At 38.9% G+C, this 22,469-nt stretch overlaps 1 protein-coding gene across 1 annotated transcript; it reads left to right on the forward strand.

Moving 5' to 3' along the window:
• Nucleotides 1-2,626: 2,626 nt before the first annotated feature.
• DNAJC11 (DnaJ (Hsp40), sub C, member 11) lies at nt 2,627-22,430 on the forward strand. Its single transcript, XM_051211679.1, has 13 exons — nt 2,627-2,775; nt 2,811-3,113; nt 3,150-3,219; nt 3,256-3,384; nt 3,419-3,480; nt 9,877-10,086; nt 10,518-10,779; nt 10,871-11,151; nt 11,531-11,725; nt 12,343-14,003; nt 17,232-17,410; nt 20,536-20,751; nt 20,872-22,430. The coding sequence occupies exons 10-13, from the start codon at nt 13,616-13,618 to the stop codon at nt 22,075-22,077; spliced, it is 1,989 nt and encodes a 662-aa protein (XP_051071768.1). The 5' UTR covers nt 2,627-2,775; nt 2,811-3,113; nt 3,150-3,219; nt 3,256-3,384; nt 3,419-3,480; nt 9,877-10,086; nt 10,518-10,779; nt 10,871-11,151; nt 11,531-11,725; nt 12,343-13,615; the 3' UTR covers nt 22,078-22,430.
• The last annotated feature ends 39 nt before the right edge of the window (nt 22,431-22,469 follow it).

Below are 22,469 nucleotides of genomic sequence, written 5' to 3' on the forward strand. Positions count from 1 at the left end.
AGTGACTGGCAACAGAAAAAGTAGTTATATTCGCAGGTTTGACGTAGTGGTAAGAGTATTTATCAAATCATATATGTACCGAAATTGATGGAGACCAGGAATATTTACACAAAGAATGGGCTGCGTATTGTATTGGGTGCGAGTAGCTTTCGAAACATGTACTGGATATAAAAACCAAACTCATAAAAATAAAAGAACGATGCACACTAGAAATCGTCAAGAGAATCCATCACTGTAAATAACTACAGACACTTACGTCATAAAAACGTCCAAGGGCACCGTAAAGAACAAAAGGATAAATTGTCAGTAGAGAGAGACAACGTGAAATGGAAGGTTCCCTGCCGCCTGACTGAGTATCTGGGCTACCTGTTCCTGACATCTAAATATTTCAACAAGTTACCTGTTTCCTTGTTTGTTTTAACATATCATTATATCAATTAATTGTATAAGTTTATTATCTTTTTCGGTACAAGTTACAAAAATGTACGATCGGAGACATCATGATTCCTGACAATATGGACTGAAAAAAGAGAACATTATTCAGATGTCAATTTCTGAAATGCGAACACGTAACTGACGACCACTCAATATCGATGAAGAAATAAGAAACGGAAACTCTTTGAAATACCTTGTGTGTAGAATTCTATATTGTACCAGAAATATAATATTGATCAGAGCTAGTAACATTAAGCCAGTAACCAAGTTGCGATTAGACTCCTGGACGATATCTTACTCATGGGAGGTAGTGGAATGGCTCTCGAAAAGCACGACGAAGTTTCTGGAGGATATAAAGACGCCAAAGAGGTTCCATTCAATTAGAACACGGTAGACATTCCAAGGATATCAACAAGGTGCGCTATGACCGGAAGACTGAATAACTTCCTACTTACAGAGGAGCTGGATTATAGTGATTTTGTAGCCTATGCTAAAAAACAATGAACATTCCATTTTTCCGTACATTTTTGACGCTTACTCAACGACCGATCATTCTGCTTTCTTCCGTCTTTTGATTTGCGACTGTGAAATTCTGAGCGTTCGAATACCGATAGCCATATGCCATTTCAGTCATAACCAATTAGACGACACAAATATTACTTGTTAGTGATTTTGATTAATAACATTCAATATATGAGCGATATTATCTTACTGTAGGATCCCATAAACGACCGGGATCGGTCAATAATCATTGTTTGTAAATAATATGTGAGATTTGCACAGTCACAGCATTGATCTGTGTCTGTTATTTAGTCATGGGAATATATGTAGTATTTACCATAAAAAGTTTTGTCATATCACCCAGTATATGTGATTGAAATCACCACTCAAAAGTAGTTACACATTTCGGAATTTTAGTTTCAACCGTTTTTTAGCTCATATTCGAGGGCTGTAATGGACTTACAATTAGGTTTGAAATTTCGCTTAAAATTAGGCGTAAAGTAGACACGACGAATTCGTCATTTTTTTCCAAGATATTCCAATATATGATACATACAGGGGAAAATTCTCATTACTCCCTCATTTCAGGCTACCAAGAAAGACTTTAAGATGAGTCTTCCTTTCACTTCAATCCTATTTCCCTACTCTTCTTCAGTTGCTTCGTTCGAACCGTATGTATGAAAAACAGATCATGCTACAAATCTTCCACTAATTACAGTACTCACCAAGGGTCCACGTTTAAAAAACCACGAAAGATGTAGAGCTTTCTGCGGCAGAAAAAACCATGCTGAGCACATTTTAAGTATTGGACAGTCAGTCATGATGGAATAAAAATCACAACACACGAAAAGACATACAAATTGTCGTGAAATATTTACAATTAAGTGGCTAAATAAGTGAAAACGTTAACTCAATTACTGACTAGGATATACTTAAATGACTTTACAACGCAGTTAAAAATTCTCCACTGTTAACTTTTGTAGAAGAGAAGATATGATAGCGACCCAAATTACTATCAGCACGATCGATTTTTCCGCAAGCACCTCATTTTTAGTCTAAATATCTAACATAGGGGAAAGCCAACAGCCTTGAACTTCAGTATATGTTCGCAGAGGCACAAATGAGATGTGTGACCCCGATGTTAGTTAAAAATAAATACTTTTCTTGCAAAGCTAATCATACATATTATTGGTCTATAGATTTGATTTTGAGATGATGAAACATGGTTGTGGCTCAGGATGAGGTCAGTAGAACAAGCACCCGGTCAATTGTGGAGAATTCTTAATAACTCCATTTCATTAAGCTGTGTGACAATCATGTTTTCAAGGTAGACAAAGAAAGGCTCGTGATTAAACCAACAAAGCTCAGAGAATAAAACATCCTAAAAACAGGTTAGACCGTATGCAAAATTTCGACTCCATTCCAGCAGTCAAGGTGTGGAGTCAACTATTCTGTGAAGAGGTCTTAGAATCATCAACAGAGGGATCTGAACGAAAAACCTTGGTCTGTTGAAATGTCTGTACAGAAACGTACAAAATATATTTTATTCATTAACACCTTCCGAGAGACACAGGAAATTCATTTTTTCTAGATAAAGTAGCGTACTGATTGCAAGTTTTTTTGATGATTTCTTTAACAATTCTAAACCATTTAGCTGGGTTCTAAAAGTGGTTTTAGGATAATCTGTTGCCGGCTATTTTAAATTTGGTAGTTAGGGCGCGATAACTTGGGTGACACGCCGTGTCGTAGCAACTACTTGTGTCTGTTTATACTTAAACGATGGCTCTCCATATTCCAAAGGCTCCGGGCTTCATGTCGATGCTCAAGGAGGGTGCTAGGGTAATTTGTCAATATCCTTACAGATTTCTGTTAAGTATTTTGAAGGCCTAGAAGAGTCAGTATACCGAAATATTGAGGCATGCCTGGCACTCTCCAAGTCTATCCGATCAACATTTGGACCTTCAGGACAGAACAAAATTGTCATAAATCATGTTGGCCGGTTGTTCGTGACTAACGACGCAGCTACGATACTCAAGGAACTTGAAGTTGCCCATCCTGCAGCTAAAATACTTGTTATGGCATCTCAACAACAAGAACAAGAAGCTGGTGATGGAACTAATGTTGTATTTCAGCTTTCCGGGGCACTTCTGGAGCAGGCTCGAGACCTTCTGAAAATGGTACGTATATGTATTCATATTTCGTTACTCAGTCAGGGTCTCTCAGTTGCTCAAGTCACCAGTGGATTCGAAATGGGATGTAAAAAGGCCTTGGAAATCTTGGATGGTAATTATGGCTTAACTGTTTAATCTCTACTGACAGAACTCGTGGTGGAGAACTTGTCTGATATACGATGTTATAAAAGTGTTTTACGTGTCATAAAGACAGCTGTTATGAGTAAACAAATCGATCTTGCTGACTTCTTATCCGAACTTATTACGAAAGCATGCAGTAAGTGTGAGATTGACATAGGTTATCTTCCTAGTCGAAACTTTACCGCAAAAATCATATTTCAACGTTGATAATATACGTGTTTTAAAGATTTTGGTAAGTTCATGGACTTTTCTCATTCCTTTCATGTTTTACCCTAATTTTTTTGAGTTGATAGTCACTAAGGTGCTTAGATGGTCCTAGTTACGGTTGCATTGTGCTCCTAAAAGGTTTCATTTTTCACTAGTGCATAGCTGGAAATGCAGATTCATTTGTTTCTAAACAACCTGAAGTCTTGACAGTTTCTGTACATAACAATGTAATGGTGTAGTTCGTTGGCATTGTTAGGGAATACTGCTAAATTTTGCTGAGTATATAGTTGACAAGTCAACCCATCTTTTCTTTATGTCCCAGTTTACATATCGCCATATTCTCACTGATTTTTTCGTTTGCGTTCATGTTATCTGTGATTCACAAACGCAACTACAGATACCGGCTTTTAGGTAATTTGCGAATGACAGCAGAGGTCATCTCTCAGTAACCAGTATCCGTCCATAAGGTTGAGATATTAGTATCCACTTATTAACAACTAGTGCTGTCATGCTTGTCAGAACTAGTTAAGATCCAGACATGTGAATGAGATGACTAAATTACTGTTCCCAATCATCCATTGTGACATAAGTAAGGTCTTTGACCAGTAAGGATATGTAATTAAATGACGTGACTAGTGTTTCTGTCTTAGCAAGCACTTGGCATCGTGAATTGTAATTTTGTTTAATCTTCTGGGCTAAATCTCAGGAATCATAACACTGACTTTCACTATTCGTGCATTGATCTCATCACTTACACTCCCACCAGCACTTATGCAGCTACCCAGATACACGAACTTCTAGACTACTTCTATCTGATCACCATCCAGGGTGAGTACAGGATTAGAATCCTGCCAGTCTTGTAGAAATACTTTGCACTTCGAAGGTGCAAAGCACATACCATACCTACGGACACTGATTGCCAACTGATTAAGTGCGGATTGCATGCCTTGGGCATTATCGCACAGTAAGACAATATCATCCGCATACTCAAGGTCGAGAAGTCTTTCTCCAGGCAACAGATCCACACCACCATTACTTACATCCATCAGAGCAGTTTTCAGAATGTCATCGATGGCAAAGTTGAAGAGGAATGGTGAGATTGGGCAACCCTGTCTAACCCCACTGCTCGAATGGAACAATGGAGAGAGGTGGTTGTATGCCCTCACTCTGCCTGAGGTGTTTGTATATAGGGCTTTTAGGATGTTAATAAACTTCTCAGGCACACCCTTCTTCAATAGACAACCCCAGAGAACAGTCCTATCCAACGAATCGAAGGCAGCCCTGATGTCAAGAAACACTACGACTGTTGGCCTTTGATAAGTATGACGGTGTTCCAACATTTGGCGTAGGGTGAAGATATGATCAATACATCCTCGACCGGAACGAAAACCAGCCTGCTCCTCGCGAGTCAATCTTTCTCGGGTTTTGAACAACCTACAAAGTATGACGGAAGCCAATAGCTTGGACGCAATCGGAAGTAGACTTATCCCCGATAGTTGTTACAGGAACGACGTGAACCCTTTTTAAAGATAGGGACAACTATCGACTCATTCCATGACGTTGGTACACTCTCTAGTTCCCAGACCTTTGTAAAGAACGTCGTCAGTTCCTTAGTCAGAATGTCACCACCATCTTTAAAATGGGCCAGAGGTAAGTCATCTGGGCCCGGTGATTTGTAGCGCTTCAAGAGTTTGAGTTCCTTGTAGACTTCCTCCTCATTTGGTGGATCAGTCGTCACCGGCCGTGGAGGGCAGAACAGTCTGGTCGATGTTGCCGGAGCAGCAGGCCAGTTGAACTGCCCTTCGAAAAATTCTGCCCATCGCCCAAGACGTCGATAGATGTTAGTGATTGGCATCCCATCATCCTCGCAGATTGTTCCGCTCACACCAGACTTCTTGCTGCCAGTGGCTCGAATGAGTTGGAAGAGCTTCCGGATACAGCTGCTGCTTCCAGCTCATTAGCACGCTCCGACCACCAAGCTTCTCGGTCCTTACGCAAGCTTTGCCCAATTTCCTTACGTAACATCCTTCGTTTGTGGTCAAACTCACGGTCACGCGGAGTAGACCGACGGGCTTTAATGAGTTGTAAGGAACCTGAAGAAACCCAGTGCTTATAAGCGGGACGTTTCGCGAACCCATGACTGACTGTACCCGCTATTTTCATGGCGTCATGCAATTGCAACCAACGCTCATCTATACTTTTCGGTGCAATGGTGGCTAGCCTAGAGGCTAGCTCGGTTCGATACTTACTTGCAACAGAAGTTGCAACCAGCTTGCTAACATCAATCCATTGGTGGCGGTCACTTCGTTGTCCACTGAAAAGTGAGGTAAGATTGGCGCAGACCAAGGCATGATCAGAGTCCAGATAGGTACTCCAAAAGGAGCGACAGTCTTGTACACAACCACGCCAGCGGTAACTGATCGCGGTGTGATCAATCTGAGTTCAGGCTTGGGATGCAGAAGGAGGACGCCAGGTGGCACATCGGTGATGACTGTGCCGAAAGTTATTGCTAGCCAGAAACAGGTTGTGGTCTGTGCACAGTTGCAGAAGACGGTCCCCGTTATTTATCCTGCGGCCAACGAGTCCCCATCGGCCACCTAAACGACCCTCTTCTGCGCCTAGACCCCCGACCTGAGCATTCAAGTCTCCGGCTAGTACTACAATATCTGTCGAACGCACTTTCTGGAGAAGAACAGATAACTGGTGGTAAAACTCATCCTTGATTGCATCCGGACTGCAATCTGTCGGGGCATAGGCGGAGATGACGAAACGACGCCGCTTCTCACGCCGGTTTCTCACTTTGGTGGAACTTTCTAATCTAACAGCACATAACCGACTGTTAATGGCGATCCAATCGACTAGTGCTGCCTCAGCTCTAGCGCTTAGCGCGACACCAACGCCAGCAAGACCAGACGAATATGCCACAGGGTCCCTGGATAAACCACGTAAAACAATCTTTTTGAAGCGACAGATTGAGAGCGAATTTGTAGTAATTCACCAGAGTCTTGAATACGGGTCTCGGATAGACAGCAAACGTCGATATTAAGACTTTCCAAAGACATAGCCAGCCCTATCTGTTGTCCGACCTGCTTAAGTGTGCGAACGTTGAAAGCAGCCAGTTTGAATGGTGCACGTGGTTTCAGAAAAACTGCTTCAGTACTCATATTCGGTGGTAACATACAATTTTCAACCGGACAACGACTCGAGAACGTTTAGATAGAGTCGAATTTCCACCAAAGACGAGCCGCTGTATAAGTATAAAAGAGGGTGAATAATGTGGTAAATAATAATAGTAATAATAATCGTTTGATTGTTAGTTGAAGCGAGTAAAGTAGTTTCCATAATTATAGGCAGTTTATCATGTTTGTGTGTGGGCTGTGATACTGCCCGGGTGCCCAGACCGAAGCAGGTGGTTATCTTAGGGGGCCACGCCCCGAGCCTTTGACCTAAAGGTCTAACCCACAAGGCAGTGGAGCATCGTAAGGAGATGCAGTCCCATGGTAGCAGGTGACCAACGATTGGTTCATACGCCATTTGTTCCCGCAGGATACTGGAGCCCATGTGCACCATTGGTTTGGGATCCGGTTAAAGCGCCGGACTTTCGCTTTTCGTCCTCATTTTCGTAAGCAACACCCCCGCCACGAGAAGGCAGTGAGTCGGACTTCCCTGTCAGAGGCTGTATACGCGTGGCCGTGTGAGAGTATTTCGAGAGGGATATTTGACTCTCCCCACTCTTGGCCGTACCAGGACATTTGGAGTAACCCCGTAGCGATAGAAGTAGTAAGGGTATCAGTAATAGTAAGAATGTTAAACAATATAATTCAATGCGAAAATATGGGCTCATGGAACAGACGATTGAGAAAAGCCAACAAAAGTCTGAGTAAAGAAATAGATCAATTGCACCTGTGCCATCGCGAATGATCCTAAACAATGTCACTCAGTCTTAAACCACTGGTTACGATAATCGCGCGGGCCCCAACCAGGTAGTTCACGCTTAATCTACATTGGTCAGTCTGATTGTCAATGTCTTCATGAACCAATGCCACGTTTTGGTTTGGGTACTCATAGCTTCCTTTCATCCTGATCATACACTAAGGAATATCCTATCCAGGTGATCTCACCTGCTGCTATAGGTATGGGGGTGGTTACAACTTCTGGGCAAAGCATACTGTTAGTGATTACTTTTAAGTGCACTGAAAAGAAAATCAGATTAGTAATGATCTTAGCAACCTAAGGGCGTGACCACGAAGCTGTTGGGACGACTGATTGTGGTGTCAGTCAGCAACAAGGTAGGACCAGGCACATGTGTGGATCGGTCCAAGTTGCCATACCTCATTAGCACAGCAAGACGAACACCGAATTCATAGTAGTTAATTCAGTGGTGGTAATATATAGAAGAAGGGTTGCATATGAGGACATAGTACGGGAAGATAGAATTAGTTCATAGAAAGAAAGATATAAAGTGATTTTAATCTCATAGTTTAAAGAAAGATAAAAGAATGTATACACCGACGCCATTGTGATCGATTCTGAGCCATGTCACCCAGAGTCTCCAACCATTGGTTCTGATAGTTACGCGGACCTCAACCAAGTAGTCTTCATCTACCAACATGGCTCAGACTAGAAGTTAGTGACTTTGTGGACTGATGGCACGTTTTGGTTCTGCCGCCCCTAACTTCCTCCCAACCATCTCCAACACTAGTCAGCATTGCGCGTTGTGGCAATCGGTGTCCAGGTATACGCAACATGTGGCCCAACCATCTCAGTCGATGAAGATTCACAACCTCATCAACTGATTAACCATCATTCCCCAATACCCTGTGTCTAGCTTCACTATTACTTACCCGGTGATCCCGGCAGACGCCAGCAATATTTCTAAGGCATCTGTGGTCAAATACTAGTAGCTTATGAGTATCTTCTACTCTTAATGGCCACTTTTCGCTGCCGTAAAGTAAAACGGAACGAACTGCTGTGCAGTATACTCGTCCCTTAATTGATAAGTGGATATCTCGTCTTCGTCATAGTTAACGTTACCTATGGCGTTTGTGGTGTCACAGCGTTTTGGTGAGTAGCTCGTGAAAAGTCCCCTCCTTTCCTCTTCATATTATGTTTGTTTGGCACACTATTTTCGATCTTTATCACTGTATTAAATTCAATGCATTAAATAAACATTTAGTCACATTCGGCGTGACTAATTTTTGTCCATAATGTCTGTACTTCACTGTCTAAAATAATTGAACTTAGATATAGTCCATATCTAACGAGATAGTTGAGTTACACAAGCATATCTTTAATTACTGTCTTACAATAAACCAGAAAAATTGAAAAAATAGTCTTACATGTTCAAGTTTAAGAACTAACCAAATTTGTACTAATGACTTCGGGTGACGGTCGTAATCTTTCGCCCCTCTATCTTGAGTCCGAGCATCCCTTCCTACGTACTTTTCCACTGTTCTTAAATCATATTCGTAAGGTTTAATCTTACCTTTTTTATCATTGCCACTCCATTTCTTTGATCCAATGTCACTCATATCGTCGTCCTAATCAGGTATGACAGCTCGCGGCAACGCACATCTGTAGGGAGCTCTGTGCTTGATGTCTATCAGTCTTCTAATGATATCTCTAGCTCATTTTGAAGTAGGTAAAAGCGCTGTTCCCAATACCTATTGCACAATTTTCAGTGTCGACATAGATTATTCGTATTTCTTGGATATCCTTGAGTTTTAATATCTTCATCTTTGATCGGTCAACGTCAACCTTTAGTCGCAATCGCTCCAAATAATGCACGCGTGAGAGCGAATTGAGTGATTAACTTTCCTTAAAGCAGTGCATGGAAAGTATGAGGCATCACACCCGATTCAGCGTTACAAAGACCTCTACACTTTCAGTGGCTGCTCTATTAATCAGCCTTGACTTAGTGTCCGTCCTAGCAAGTCCACTTGTGTCCGAGCAAAAACGTGCATTGGTATTCGTGTTCTTTACTGTATTTTGCATAAATCCATCTAAATAAAAAAAGTCAGTGATAGAAAATCATTTATACATCCAATTAAAAAAATTGAAACATGAAATTACTTTTTATTCTAAACAAATCAAAACGTAAATGTATGTAGTTTACTCATTTTCATTCGCCTCCCAAAGTGCCGTTACTAATGTCAGACTTCCTATTAAAATTTCAATGAGCATGATTTATACGTGATGGTCGCAAATGCCGACGAATAATAAGTTTCTTACACCGTTTTACCTTTAATTGTCACATTTTAGTTCCATTTTAATACTTCAATAAATATTGTCTTATTCTGATACTAACGATACTGTACCTCAAATGCTCGGCTTTATTATTTGACATAAATCTCTTCTGGTTATTGTATTTCAGTTGATGTAACTTTATCTAAATTACCCATTTTACGTAACAACTTCATAGGGTGCTGGTGTCAACCAGTCGAAAATGATTAAAGGTATGGTATTTCGACGGGAAACTGAAGGAGAGGTCAAGGAAGTTTTTAATGGAAAAGTTGCAATTTTCTCTTGCCCCGTTGATGCCCTTCAAACGGAAACAAAAGGAACAGTTTTACTTACATCTGCGGATGAACTCACAAAATTTAGTAAAGGAGAGGAGGACTTGGTGGAAAAAGTAAATTATTTTTGCGTGTGTTTACCTGAAGTATTTGTTATAATTGAGATATGGAAAGTATACTACTTAGTTTGATAGCTATTGTGATTTAATGTCTATCACTGATTCAAACCACATTATTTATTACAAGCAAGACAAACTACTTCATGTGAGTCCCCTGAATTTGGGTTTTCACTTAGCTAGTTTACGACAAAATTTTTAAGTTTCACTTGCAAAATCATAATACTGTAGACCAAACACGTTACTTATTCTGAGCCGTCTTTCAACCGCAAACAAAAAGCATACTTTTACCAACCCATTTTAGATTGTTTTATTTATTTCTTTATAACTTTCACACCTTACTAGCATTATAAACTTTAGATACAGTCGGAACCTATAACTCTTATTACCTTTTGTAATTTACTCACTTGTCACTAATATTACTTTTTCAGCATATGCGTTCTCTTTCGGATGCTGGAGTGAAAGTTATCGTTAGTGGAGGCAAAGTTGGGGAATTGGCACTACATTACGCCAACAAATTGAATATGATGGTAGTAAAGCTCAGCAGCAAGTTTGATGTTCGACGTCTCTGTCAAGCAACCGGTGCGTCAGCTCTCCCTCAGTTAGTAACACCCACTCCTGAGGAACTTGGGACCATTAGTCATGTTTATTCGGACGAAATAGCTGACGCAAGTGTAGTTATTTTCGAACAAGGTAAGTTCACTGGGATATCATTCTACCTGATTTTAAAAAGTTCTGATTACTACAGTCACAGTTAATAATTTCTATTTCTGATTTATAACAGACACACATGAGGGAACCGTCGTTACATTATTGATTCGGGGAAGTACGGAAAACATAATGGATGATGTTGAACGTGCTATTGATGATGGTGTCAACACATTCAAATGCCTTACGCGTAGTCCTAAATTGGTTGCAGGTGCCGGAGCAACGGAAATAGAGCTGGCTCGCCGTCTCGTATCGTACGCTGGTACAGTACCTGGTCTTGAACAGTATGCTATCAGAGAGTTTGCCCGGGCTTTTGAGGTTGTTGTAAAAGTACTTGCCGAAAACTCTGGACAGAAGGTTTGTGAGCTTTAATATATTTGTCTAATTTTTACTACAAGTTCATATAAATAAAGCTAGTGTCACAATAACTGTCTTGTAATTTTATTGGTTTTTGCTTTATCGGGCACATCAAGAATTGGTTTTTGTGTATAAAGGTACTCTATTTTCATGCGACAGTAATCCCCAGTGTTTTGAACCAATCTGTAAACATTGTAACAGACAGCTCTTTGTAATGAGAGTGTTGTTACTTATTCACATGCACGAAACAGCTGTCCAGTGCTTCCAGGTTTTCAATAGCTTTCCAATCTAAATCGGTTCATAATTTTAGTAACATTCTACAATCTCGTCAACCTTATACTGACAAAGATTTTTTTCTTTTCATCTGTCTTTTTATAAGATCACTGAAATAGTTGCTATTTTGTACGCTAAACATGAATCTGGTCAAATACATACTGGTTTAGTCACTCAACCAAATGGTGAAGTATCTGTTAACGATTCTGTCAAATTCGAGGTTTTGGATCTCCATCTTTTAAAACATTGGGCTATTCGACTTGCGACAAATGCTGCGAACACTATACTCCGCGTCGATCAGGTAAACATTTTAAAATAAATTGTCAAATGTAGGTGTATTCATGTAGCAAGTGTTAAATCGATTGATAATGAATACATTTACAAATACTTTGATGCCTTTAGTTAAAAAATCTATTTTCTTACAAAACGTAGTTTTCGTTCCGCTCAATACTTGTCCCTTTGAGTTTAGAATAGAGATTTGACTTATTATTTGTAGTGGTAAAAATAAATTATAAGCAAACTATAAAAGAGTAATCTCAAATTTACGAGTGTTGATCGCTAGAAAAATGTTCATATCTAATTAGTCATATTTCTTTTGATATTCGAATTCCACAGCACTCCTATATTTATGTCAGAAACAGCTCAGTAACCACATACATAGTTGAATTAACCCTTAAGCAGTACATTTCATGCTTCTGTTATACCATCATTATCAATGCATAGAATAAACTGTCTATCATCTATATATCCCTCTTGAATTATTCATACTGACGATGTGTTGCATTCTGTAATGGTTATTAGACCACTGAGATACTATTAGTTGATGTATATCTGATTTCAGATTTCCAGAAGATTAATCTGTCTCTCCCTTTAGTCTATGCCTGTTTTTTAACTCACTTGTTTCGGAAAACTTTTCAGATTATTATGGCACGCCCAGCTGGTGGACCGAAACCTCGTCAACCAGGAGCTATGGATGAAGATTAATAAAAAATACAATAAACCCATTAATAATAACAATGATAGGTTCCTGACTGCATTCGTGTTGTTGGCTTCTCGATTATCTCATTGTAATGTATATTTCGAATAAATTACTGTGAAAAATCTGCGCTTTTTTCCTGGTTTCAAATGGTTCTTCAGCCATGTTCATTTTTTGGCTTCTTCCTAAAGCCTGATTGTTTGAATACCTAAATAAATATGTTACAATGCGCCGTATTATATTTGCAGAAATTAAGTTAAAAATAGTAGTTATGAAGCAAAGAAATAGTATCGTCAGTGTGATGAATATGTTTGACAGGTCTCGTTCTGAAGGATTGCTCGCAACATGTAACTTTTTATGAACAGAAATGGATGGTGGCTAGCAATAATGTCCAGGGCATTCAATTCGTCTTATTTTGGACCTTTCATCTGGATGTGCCTGCGTCCCAGAGTTGGTGTTCAATTCAGGACTCAAACCCATTACCGTTCGTTTCGAAAACCATCGCGTCCGAATACGTGTATTTCAGTTTAACAACACGAAAATCTTTATGAACACAATGAGTCTTTATTGCATTTTTTATAAGTTAATATTTCGTGGCCAAAAGTGGTTGTATTCACCCTTGTTCATGTGGTCAGATTTTGGTTTTACCGATTAAGCTTACGTAACCTGATTTCTTTTGTATAGAAATAGTATCAATAACATCTTGATGGCTAGTGTTTGATAATCGTCTCCAAATCAGTCAGTCAGCTGCAACGTAAGACCAGGCACATATGTGCATATCATCAATCCATTTATTTTGTTTTTTATGCTATGCCTAAATTAAAAATAGTGTGTACATTTTAGTGAACTATTTTTATGAATTGTTTGAGATACGTACATTATGATCATGAAGAATTACTAAGTATTAGTATTATAATTATCTGATTACACATCATCGATGCTTGGGAATCAATGTTGTGGTTAAATGGTCATTAGTGCTCAGAAAACTAATATTTTTCAAGGTTATTCGGTAGCCTCCTCACACAGTAGTGTGAGTTATAGGTTTAATTGAAGTTGTTGATAAGCTAGTTAACGATGCCTTACAAAGAATTGCCATTTGTAAATCTACATTCTTATATATCACATATATTTCGGTTCTTTCTTGTTTAAAGATTCAAACTGACGCTGTTGTGTTGGGAATCATATTACTAATTTTGTTAATCTTCTGTCCCATACATGTACGCAGACCATAACTCAAAATTTGATGACAGTTCTTATCAAGGAAATGAAGTTGTTGATTCTGCAGATGATTCGGATGAACCAGTCGATCCCGAATTCATTAATCTTTTAGAAGATATTGAAGGTAATGAACATGAGAACATCGATCTGTACTCCGTATTGGGTGTTGACAAAAATGCATCGGCAGCTGATCTGCGCATGGCATACAAACGTCTTTCCCTGTTGTTCCATCCGGATAAGCATTCTATTTCGACACCAGAAGATAATGAGAAAATTAATTCAAATCCATCTGATGCGGTGTCTGCATTCAGTCAAATTGCTTCAGCTTATGCGATTTTAAGCAATCCTGAACAACGTGCTATTTATGATAGTTTTGGTTATAGAGGTTAGTCAAGTGGATTTTGCGCCAGTTTTATTTATACTGATGAAATAAATAATTAAAAATATGTCAATTCACTATAGTACCTTAGCATATATTGTTTAAGATATTCGTTCACTTCACATGTGTTTTGACGGGTTTTCAAACATATTAAAAAGGAATATTACTTCGATAGCGTATTCATATTGTGTAAATTACCAGGATAATTTTCTTGAGTGAAATCGGGCTTGCCTATCATGAACAAATCGAGCTACACTGACTTTGACAATCGTTCCTCAAGCTCCTGCCATGCCAAGCAGGTCGATTGGAGAGCGGTGAGACTAAAAGTAGCAAACCCAAGGTCTGAAGTCGTACTGCTGACTGTACAGAGGTGTGACGGCAGTAAGGTGTTTCCTTCAGACAACTAGCATAGCAGCGATGCTGCCTTCCCACAAGGAAGGGTGGGTTTGGAAAAAATCGACCCTAAAAATACACACATCGTCTTATCCAACGGATATCCGTCTTAGGCGGTAAGGTCTCAACAAGTACGAAGCTAATACGAAAATTTCTTACAAAAAGGTCGTGTGGTACGGACCTCAGGCAGTTGTCCCTTGGGCACTGCGGTTACGCTCTCAAGTCACTAAGATCACTCCTAACCCACTTTCCTTTTCATATGCCTCCAGAAGAATTCTTCCACGATGTGGGCAACCGGGAGCCGATAACCGCCCTCATACCTCTAACAGCACCCAAGATAACTTTATTCATAATCAATTTCCCTCTTCAATTCCTGATATTCCTCCCACATCGACTCTCAACTCTGAACTTCGTCTTTTGACTTCAAGTGTCATCATAGCCAACGATTCTAGTGCGCAAAACACTGTCATAGTTGTACCAAAACCTCGCTCCAAACTACACATTGGAGCCTTCAACGTACACGCACTGTGTCAAATCAGCCAACAGGTCTACTTGACTGAGATTCTAGAATCTCATACCATTGATGTATTCTGTCTCCGAAACACGCATACAGGATCCTAGTGTGGTCATTCACTTGACCTCACCTCGACAAAAAGGGAAAGCCAACGAGATACACTCTTCGTGTATCTGGCGATCCGATGACTAGTTCTCGTGGACTGGTAGCTGTAGAGGGGGTGACTTTAATGCCCAGGTAGGTAGCTTAAACCAAGCAGAAAGACATTTATGTAGGAATTTCGGTAGTCCGACTCAGCGAACAGATAATGGTGACCTGCTGAACTGTGCTCAGACAGTCGTTTAATTTTAGCAAGCACTAATTTTGAGCATAAGGAGAGACATCGTCTAACATGGCGACGCTAATAAAATGAAGTCTTTTAGTAGCATTGAGCAACAATGCCAGGATGTTTGGGATGTATTTCTCCCCCTATAAATGCAAGTCGTTGCTTCAGAACTGGCCTCCGTCAACACCTGAACTAAGGATAGGGAGTGAAGTAGTCGAACGCGTTTACAGCTTCACTTATCTTCAGTCTGATCAGCCCTAATAGGTTATTGTCTGACGAAATCTCTTCACGGATTGAGAAAGCTCGTTTGGCTTTTGCCAAATTACGTCACCTATGACGAAGACGAGATATCCACTTATCAATTAAGGGACGAGTATACTGCACAGCAGTTCGTTCCGTTTTACTTTACGGCAGCGAAAAGTGGCCATTAAGAGTAGAAGATACTCATAAGCTACTAGTATTTGACCACAGATGCCTTAGAAATATTGCTGGCGTCTGCCGGGATCACCGGGTAAGTAATAGTGAAGCTAGACACAGGGTATTGGGGAATGATGGTTAATCAGTTGATGAGGTTGTGAATCTTCATCGACTGAGATGGTTGGGCCACATGTTGCGTATACCTGGACACCGATTGCCACAACGCGCAATGCTGACTAGTGTTGGAGATGGTTGGGAGGAAGTTAGGGGCGGCAGAACCAAAACGTGCCATCAGTCCACAAAGTCACTAACTTCTAGTCTGAGCCATGTTGGTAGATGAAGACTACTTGGTTGAGGTCCGCGTAACTATCAGAACCAATGGTTGGAGACTCTGGGTGACATGGCTCAGAATCGATCACAATGGCGTCGGTGTATACATTCTTTTATCTTTCTTTAAACTATGAGATTAAAATCACTTTATATCTTTCTTTCTATGAACTAATTCTATCTTCCCGTACTATGTCCTCATATGCAACCCTTCTTCTATATATTACCACCACTGAATTAACTACTATGAATTCGGTGTTCGTCTTGCTGTGCTAATGAGGTATGGCAACTTGGACCGATCCACACATGTGCCTGGTCCTACCTTGTTGCTGACTGACTCTCGAGTAACATTGATAATTATGGTATGTAAATGACATTAGACTAATCTGGGTTCTTAAATACTCGAAAATTCAAAATAAATATATACATACGTTTTAGAATCTTAAGGATCTCAGAAATTTAAACTAATAAAGTAATTTTGTTATGTAGATTGTTCAACTGTGTATATCAAGTCTTTTGTTGATATTCAGCCATATTTCTGACTTTCAAAGAAGGTGAGTTAATCGCACAACTTTAGTCCCAACTCAGTATCACAGTATCGTTCGATTGCTGTGATTAGGAATTTTTATGTGTATTGTACATAACTCATATTTAACCATGAGAAATTATATCCAATGTCCAAATTTATCAGTACAATTCAGTCACAAGTAAAATAGAACGCGGGATATATCTATATCACCTCAAGTGTTCACATAGCGACACACACAAAAAAGAAATTATCGAGACGAACATCGAAGTAGAATTGAAAATCATACACTGTATTCCTAATTATTTCTGTTTATAAATAGCTTCCTATTTTATTATGTTGCTGCCAAAGTATCTATTTCTTTTAGCCAGAGTAAACTGTCACATCCACAGTTATTTGCCCAAAAGTTTATTTGATTTCTGCGTAAAAAATTCACTACATTCAAGTTTTACACTTATTTTTGTACAGAATTCACCTTTAACCATACCCATCTTATGGATTTCTTAATCTCCTATTGTACTATTTACCTGACAATATTATTTAGCGTAAACTACGTTTGTATCCATATCTCTATTCAGACGTCAGTCTGATGTAACGCCATGTTCACCTCAGTCTTTCATCCAGAATTATCGAACGATTTCAAAAAAGATTTAGGTGGTTTTCCTGTTAGTAATTGTTATGGATTATGTGAATCAAAACGCTACAATCAACCTATTTTCCAACACCTTGTAGGGTTGCAAATGCAGGGGTGGCAAATAGCGAGTTTTCAAAAATCAGCACCTGAACTTCGTTTGGAATATCTTCTTTTGAAAGAAAAAGCTCGAGTTTCAAAGCAACTTCAGTTGACACAACCAACCTCGGAATTTTCTCTTGGTTTAGATTTAACGGATGTTTTTGATCGTTATTTGAAGGTTAGTTGATATAATAGACATTGGATAGGTCCTCAAAAATTTCCCATCCTTTACTGTTTATGTTGAAACTGCTTAGGATAAAGGTATAGAACATCTGATTTTATTCTCTTATCTGTGAAAGTTCGTGAAACATATTAGGCATGTCAGGAGGATTGTGTAGACGTCAAATTCTTGGTCATAAATCGTTTCAAGTCACTTTTCGTGTATGTTGATACGTCCAAGTGATCAGTGTTGAGGCTAAACGTATTGTAATAAACAGATGTGCTGAATCAGTCGATAGTAATGTAAATCTTCATTGACTGATATTTTTAGGACATGTATTACCTGCATCTAAACACCACCCACCTCAACTCACAATGTTTGCTGAGGTTGGAAGAAAGCTAGGGTTCAGCTAAACCAAAAGATGACATCAGTTCACGAAATTATTGACCATTGGGTTTAGCTCTATCAGTAGATAAACCTAGAGATTAGACGTCTCAACTGTATGTTTACTCAAAAACTCTTATCTTGCAAAAACTCTCCAAGTATGTGGAAATTCTTTAAAGAACTTACAGGTGACAGAAAGTTTAGAAGCGATAACCAGCTGAGTGTTTGTGACTTAAATAAGTCTTTTGCACGTCAGTCATCTGATGTGATGCTCCCTCTATCCACGGATTTTAAAAATAGCTGTGTTCCTACTTTCACTGAAACTGATGTCCGAGGATGTCTCCAGTCGCCTTAATTCATCTCGATGTTTGGGACCTGATGGTATCCCAAACATCCTTTTTAAAAAATGTGCTGACGTTCTGTGTCATCCGTTCACAACTATATTTAATAGATCCTTCTCATCTAATCTCATACCGAAAATGTGGAGAAAAATGAAGATAATTTCTGTGCCCAAGAAAGCATTTGGTGATAAGAATGTAAAATTTAGACCTATTGCAATAGCTTCACCCTTCCTCAAAACCATGGAAAAATTATTAATACTTCCACTTCAGCCTGCGATAAAAGAGCATACTGACCCATACCAGTTTGCATACAGGCGCAAAAGAAGCACTTGAGATGCTGCTGCTGTTCTGCATCACAACATAGTGTTCAACTTAGAAAAGGGTAAGAAGTATGTTCGATGTGATTTTCTGGACTATACTTCAGCTTTTGACTCTATACCAAGACAACGTTTACTTGACAAGTTAATCAGAGTCAACACTGACAGCTGGATAATCAACTGGCTATGTTTCTACCTTTCTGGAAGGGAACAGTATACTGTAGTTGGAGGAAAGTGTTCAGAGTCTCTACTGTCTCATGAAGGTGTGCCGCAAGGAGCTGTTCTTTCACCTCTTCTTTTCTCTTTTTTTTCTGCATGATCTGCCATCTTCCACAGAAAACACTTTTGTAAAGTATGCGGATGATCTCACTGTATGTATGCCTATCTCTTCCTCTTTACATCCCATAGAAATGAATGAGTTTTTGTCTCGTATTGATTGTTGGTCTGTTGGTAATGGTCTCATACTTAATCCGTCAAAATGTCAAGCTGTTAACTTTAGCATGAGACATGAACGGAATATAAACACTATTTTGAGATCCCATAATGCTTGTACCATCGGAGACTCTTTGATAAACTCAGTGTCGAAGGTCAATTATCTTGGTGTCACCTTTTCCTCTGATCTGTCTTGGTCTTCCCACGTTTTATCGTTATCGAAGAAGGTTTTCCGTCTGACCTACTACATAAAGAGATTGCATGCTCTTGGAATTACTCGTCATTTACTCTTACAATTTGTCAATTCTTGCATATTACCTATTATTCTTTACTGTTCTCCATTATTCTTTCCCGGGCTTTTGAGAAAAGACTTTGCTGTATTGCGAAGAGTGCTGAAGGCAGTTAGCAAGATGTGTGGTGAATCTTTCGAGGTCATAATTAATATGGTTGTGGATAGACATTTAAAATCATGCAAACTCCTTTCAGGTGTTATTTTATCAGATACTAGCCATCCCCTTCACTCTTATCTTTCTCTTTGTATATCTTCTGGTAGAACGAGACGTAATTACATTTAATTCCATGCACGCAAGGAAAAGTATAAAAGTTCTATAATACCTTACCTAGCAAATATACTCTGTGACGAACAGGTTGTTAGAATTAACCTATTCAATAACTTGCATTCTTAACATGTCATTAATTTTGTACAGTTTTTTTGTTTTTTTTTAATATTTTTTTTAAAAACCTTTTTTTATTTCTTTTTGTATTTGCTGCTGCCGTTTTGTTCGTTGTTCTGTAAGTAACTTGTTGAAATACCCTGTGCTGAGAATTCTATATTGTACCAAAATATAATATTGAGTAAAGCCATTAATAATAATAATAACAATAATAATAATAATAATAATAATAATAGATCCGGACCACCGGGTTTGAATCAATGAGATAACTGAAATCAGTCGTTAGGCGGCGTTGCTCAGAATCGACTACAATTGTGCATATGTAAATAAAATCAACTATTTTGTTCAAAGATGATTTCTTGTGCAACATGCATTTGTATGTAGGTGGACGTAGATAATTGTATAGTTCGTTATTTGATCGACCAATTTCACTCGTATTTTTGTATATGATGTGGTGTTAGACGGGTTCGGTATGATTCCTTTGACGGATTTTCCAGTTTGATTAGATTCTCGGTCAAGCACAGTTGGATTTAGCAACACACTAAGCAACGCTGTTACTTGTTTTACTTTACTGCTGAGGAGGCACTTCCGAATATTTTTACTGTGTTCTTGATGCTTTTGAATGTGATATACACGACTATTGTCGATTTGATTTGTAGATTTTCGAGTTCTGTAAAATTATCAAGTCTTTTTGCATAGCGCAGACGTTCCTTGACACGGATCAAGATTCCATTAGTGGTTATCACTAACTTTTAAATTCAGTTCTATGTTGATATAAATGAAATTTTGTCTTTTGTCCAAACGAAAACATTTAAAAGTTGGTTGTTTCCTTTTAGAATCCTAAAGTTAAACGTAAACAGTATCATCTAAACCATCAATCCTAACTATCTATCATACTGCAAAATCATGTAATGTAATATTCATCACTATATTACTCGTAATTATAATGCTTGGTGTGAAGCTGATTTATCTTATTGTTTATTTTATTGTTGTAGGAGCCACCAGAGGATCGTTCATTGATTCCAATTCCATCAATTTATGAGCTTTCTGTTGCTCAATCTATCAACGCTGGTATCAGTTTAAAAAACTCAGTAAGTTTGGCTGGTCAGGTGACAGCCCATAATGGTGTAGGGATAGGGACATTTCTTGCTATATGGCGGCATCACTGCTCCAGAAATTCAATTTTCGGTCCAACTACAATCGATACCGAGGTGAGATGATAATTTGTTACTGAATAAACATTATATCCAGTTCGTTGTATAAACTTCAATAAATTTTTATGCGCTTTACTACTTAAACTGTTCAAAATTTTTATTTTGTTTTTCTCACAGTTTTCTTACGGTCGCGCTGGTCGTGGATTGAGTACTGGTATACGGGCAAGGCGGACTTTTGGACAGCGTCTCCATGGTAGTTTAGGTTTATCTCTAGCTAGTTTATATGAAAGATCTCCCAAGTCGAGTATAAGTCTAATCCCTGGTATTTCTGCTGGTGTAAATGTCCAGTTGTTATCTCATGTACATGCACACTTGGAGTTACGTTGTCTCATGAATCCAGGTATATCGAGTGAATTGTTCTTTACTTCTGCTGACGGTGAGTATAATGCCCGAATTTCAAGTAAACTTAACGCATCCGGTTATGCAAGCCTTTCCCTGTTACTGGAAAAGTCCGTCTCGTGGACTTGGCTAAATCCACCTCGAGGATCTGGTGTAATTGATAAAGAAAATGTTCCTGGACCTGATTGTGATTGGGCAGATTCAGATAATTGTGATTTGGAACAACAGCGACGCGGTAAAGGCAATATATCATGCACCATTGGTGTTAACACCACAGACATTGGTGAATTCTCTCTAGGTGCACAATGTCAAATTTCCGCTCATTCTAGAATCGCAGGTCAGATTCGTCTGAGCATTCAAAAAGGTGTAACTGTTAAAATTAGCCTTTTACGAGGTACTCAGACATATTCTTTTCCTTTTATTCTGTCTGATCACCCTGACAGAGTTGCTTTTGGTTACGGTTTAATTTTCCCCATACTTGCATTTTCGGCTATTCGCATGTTGGTCTATGAACCTTATCTATCTCGTCAGTTAAAAATTGCACAAAAGTTTCGAAGAGCTAAACTGCGCGAAGAACTGAACAGAAAACGCCGTGAAGCATTGTCCACTCAGGAACTCATGAGGAGAGCTGCATCACGAAGTAAACGGAATGAAATGTCTATTTCCGGTCTTATCATCGATCAGGCAATATATGGTTGCCTTTCACCAACCTCTGATCCCACTACTTTATCTGATGCTGGTGGTCCACTTACGTTTGATGTGACTATACCCCTCCAAGCTATGATAGAAAAAAGTCACTTACGCTTACCACCTGGTCGGTGGTGTGATTTCCAAGGTTTCTATGACCCCTGTGTTGGTTTATTAGAAAATCCACGTCAACTTCGTGTGTCATATACTTTCCATAATTTCCCTCATGAGGTCACTGTCAATGAAAATCAAGGTTTAGCTATCCCAATGTCCAAGCATAAAGTTGAAATTCCTTAATTCATGTAAAATGATCTCCGCGTTGTCTTTCAACTTAGTTAATATATTATCTCCACCGTGCCACCTTTCGTAGGAATCTTGACGTACTTCACTGTTGCACGTTGTTGTCATTACTCTCTTGTAATCCTATCGTTTTCATTTTGTTTGGAAATTGAGCACAACACTATCTGTTTGGTCCTTGCATTCTACAGATGAAAGCATTTAATCCCAGTGATTACCTCTGTTGATCTTGATTGTAGATAAAATAATTTTTATTCTGAATATATTTTCCAAATTCATTATAATGAAGTTGCACATCTTTTCATTTATTTTCCATGCTAGTTAGCTGTACAGTTATTAAATAATGTTCATAGATAAAAACAACACTTAATCCTTTTTATTATTTCTTTAAT

Source organism: Schistosoma haematobium, chromosome ZW (genome assembly GCF_000699445.3).
Source record: "Schistosoma haematobium chromosome ZW, whole genome shotgun sequence".
NCBI lineage: Eukaryota > Metazoa > Platyhelminthes > Trematoda > Strigeidida > Schistosomatidae > Schistosoma > Schistosoma haematobium.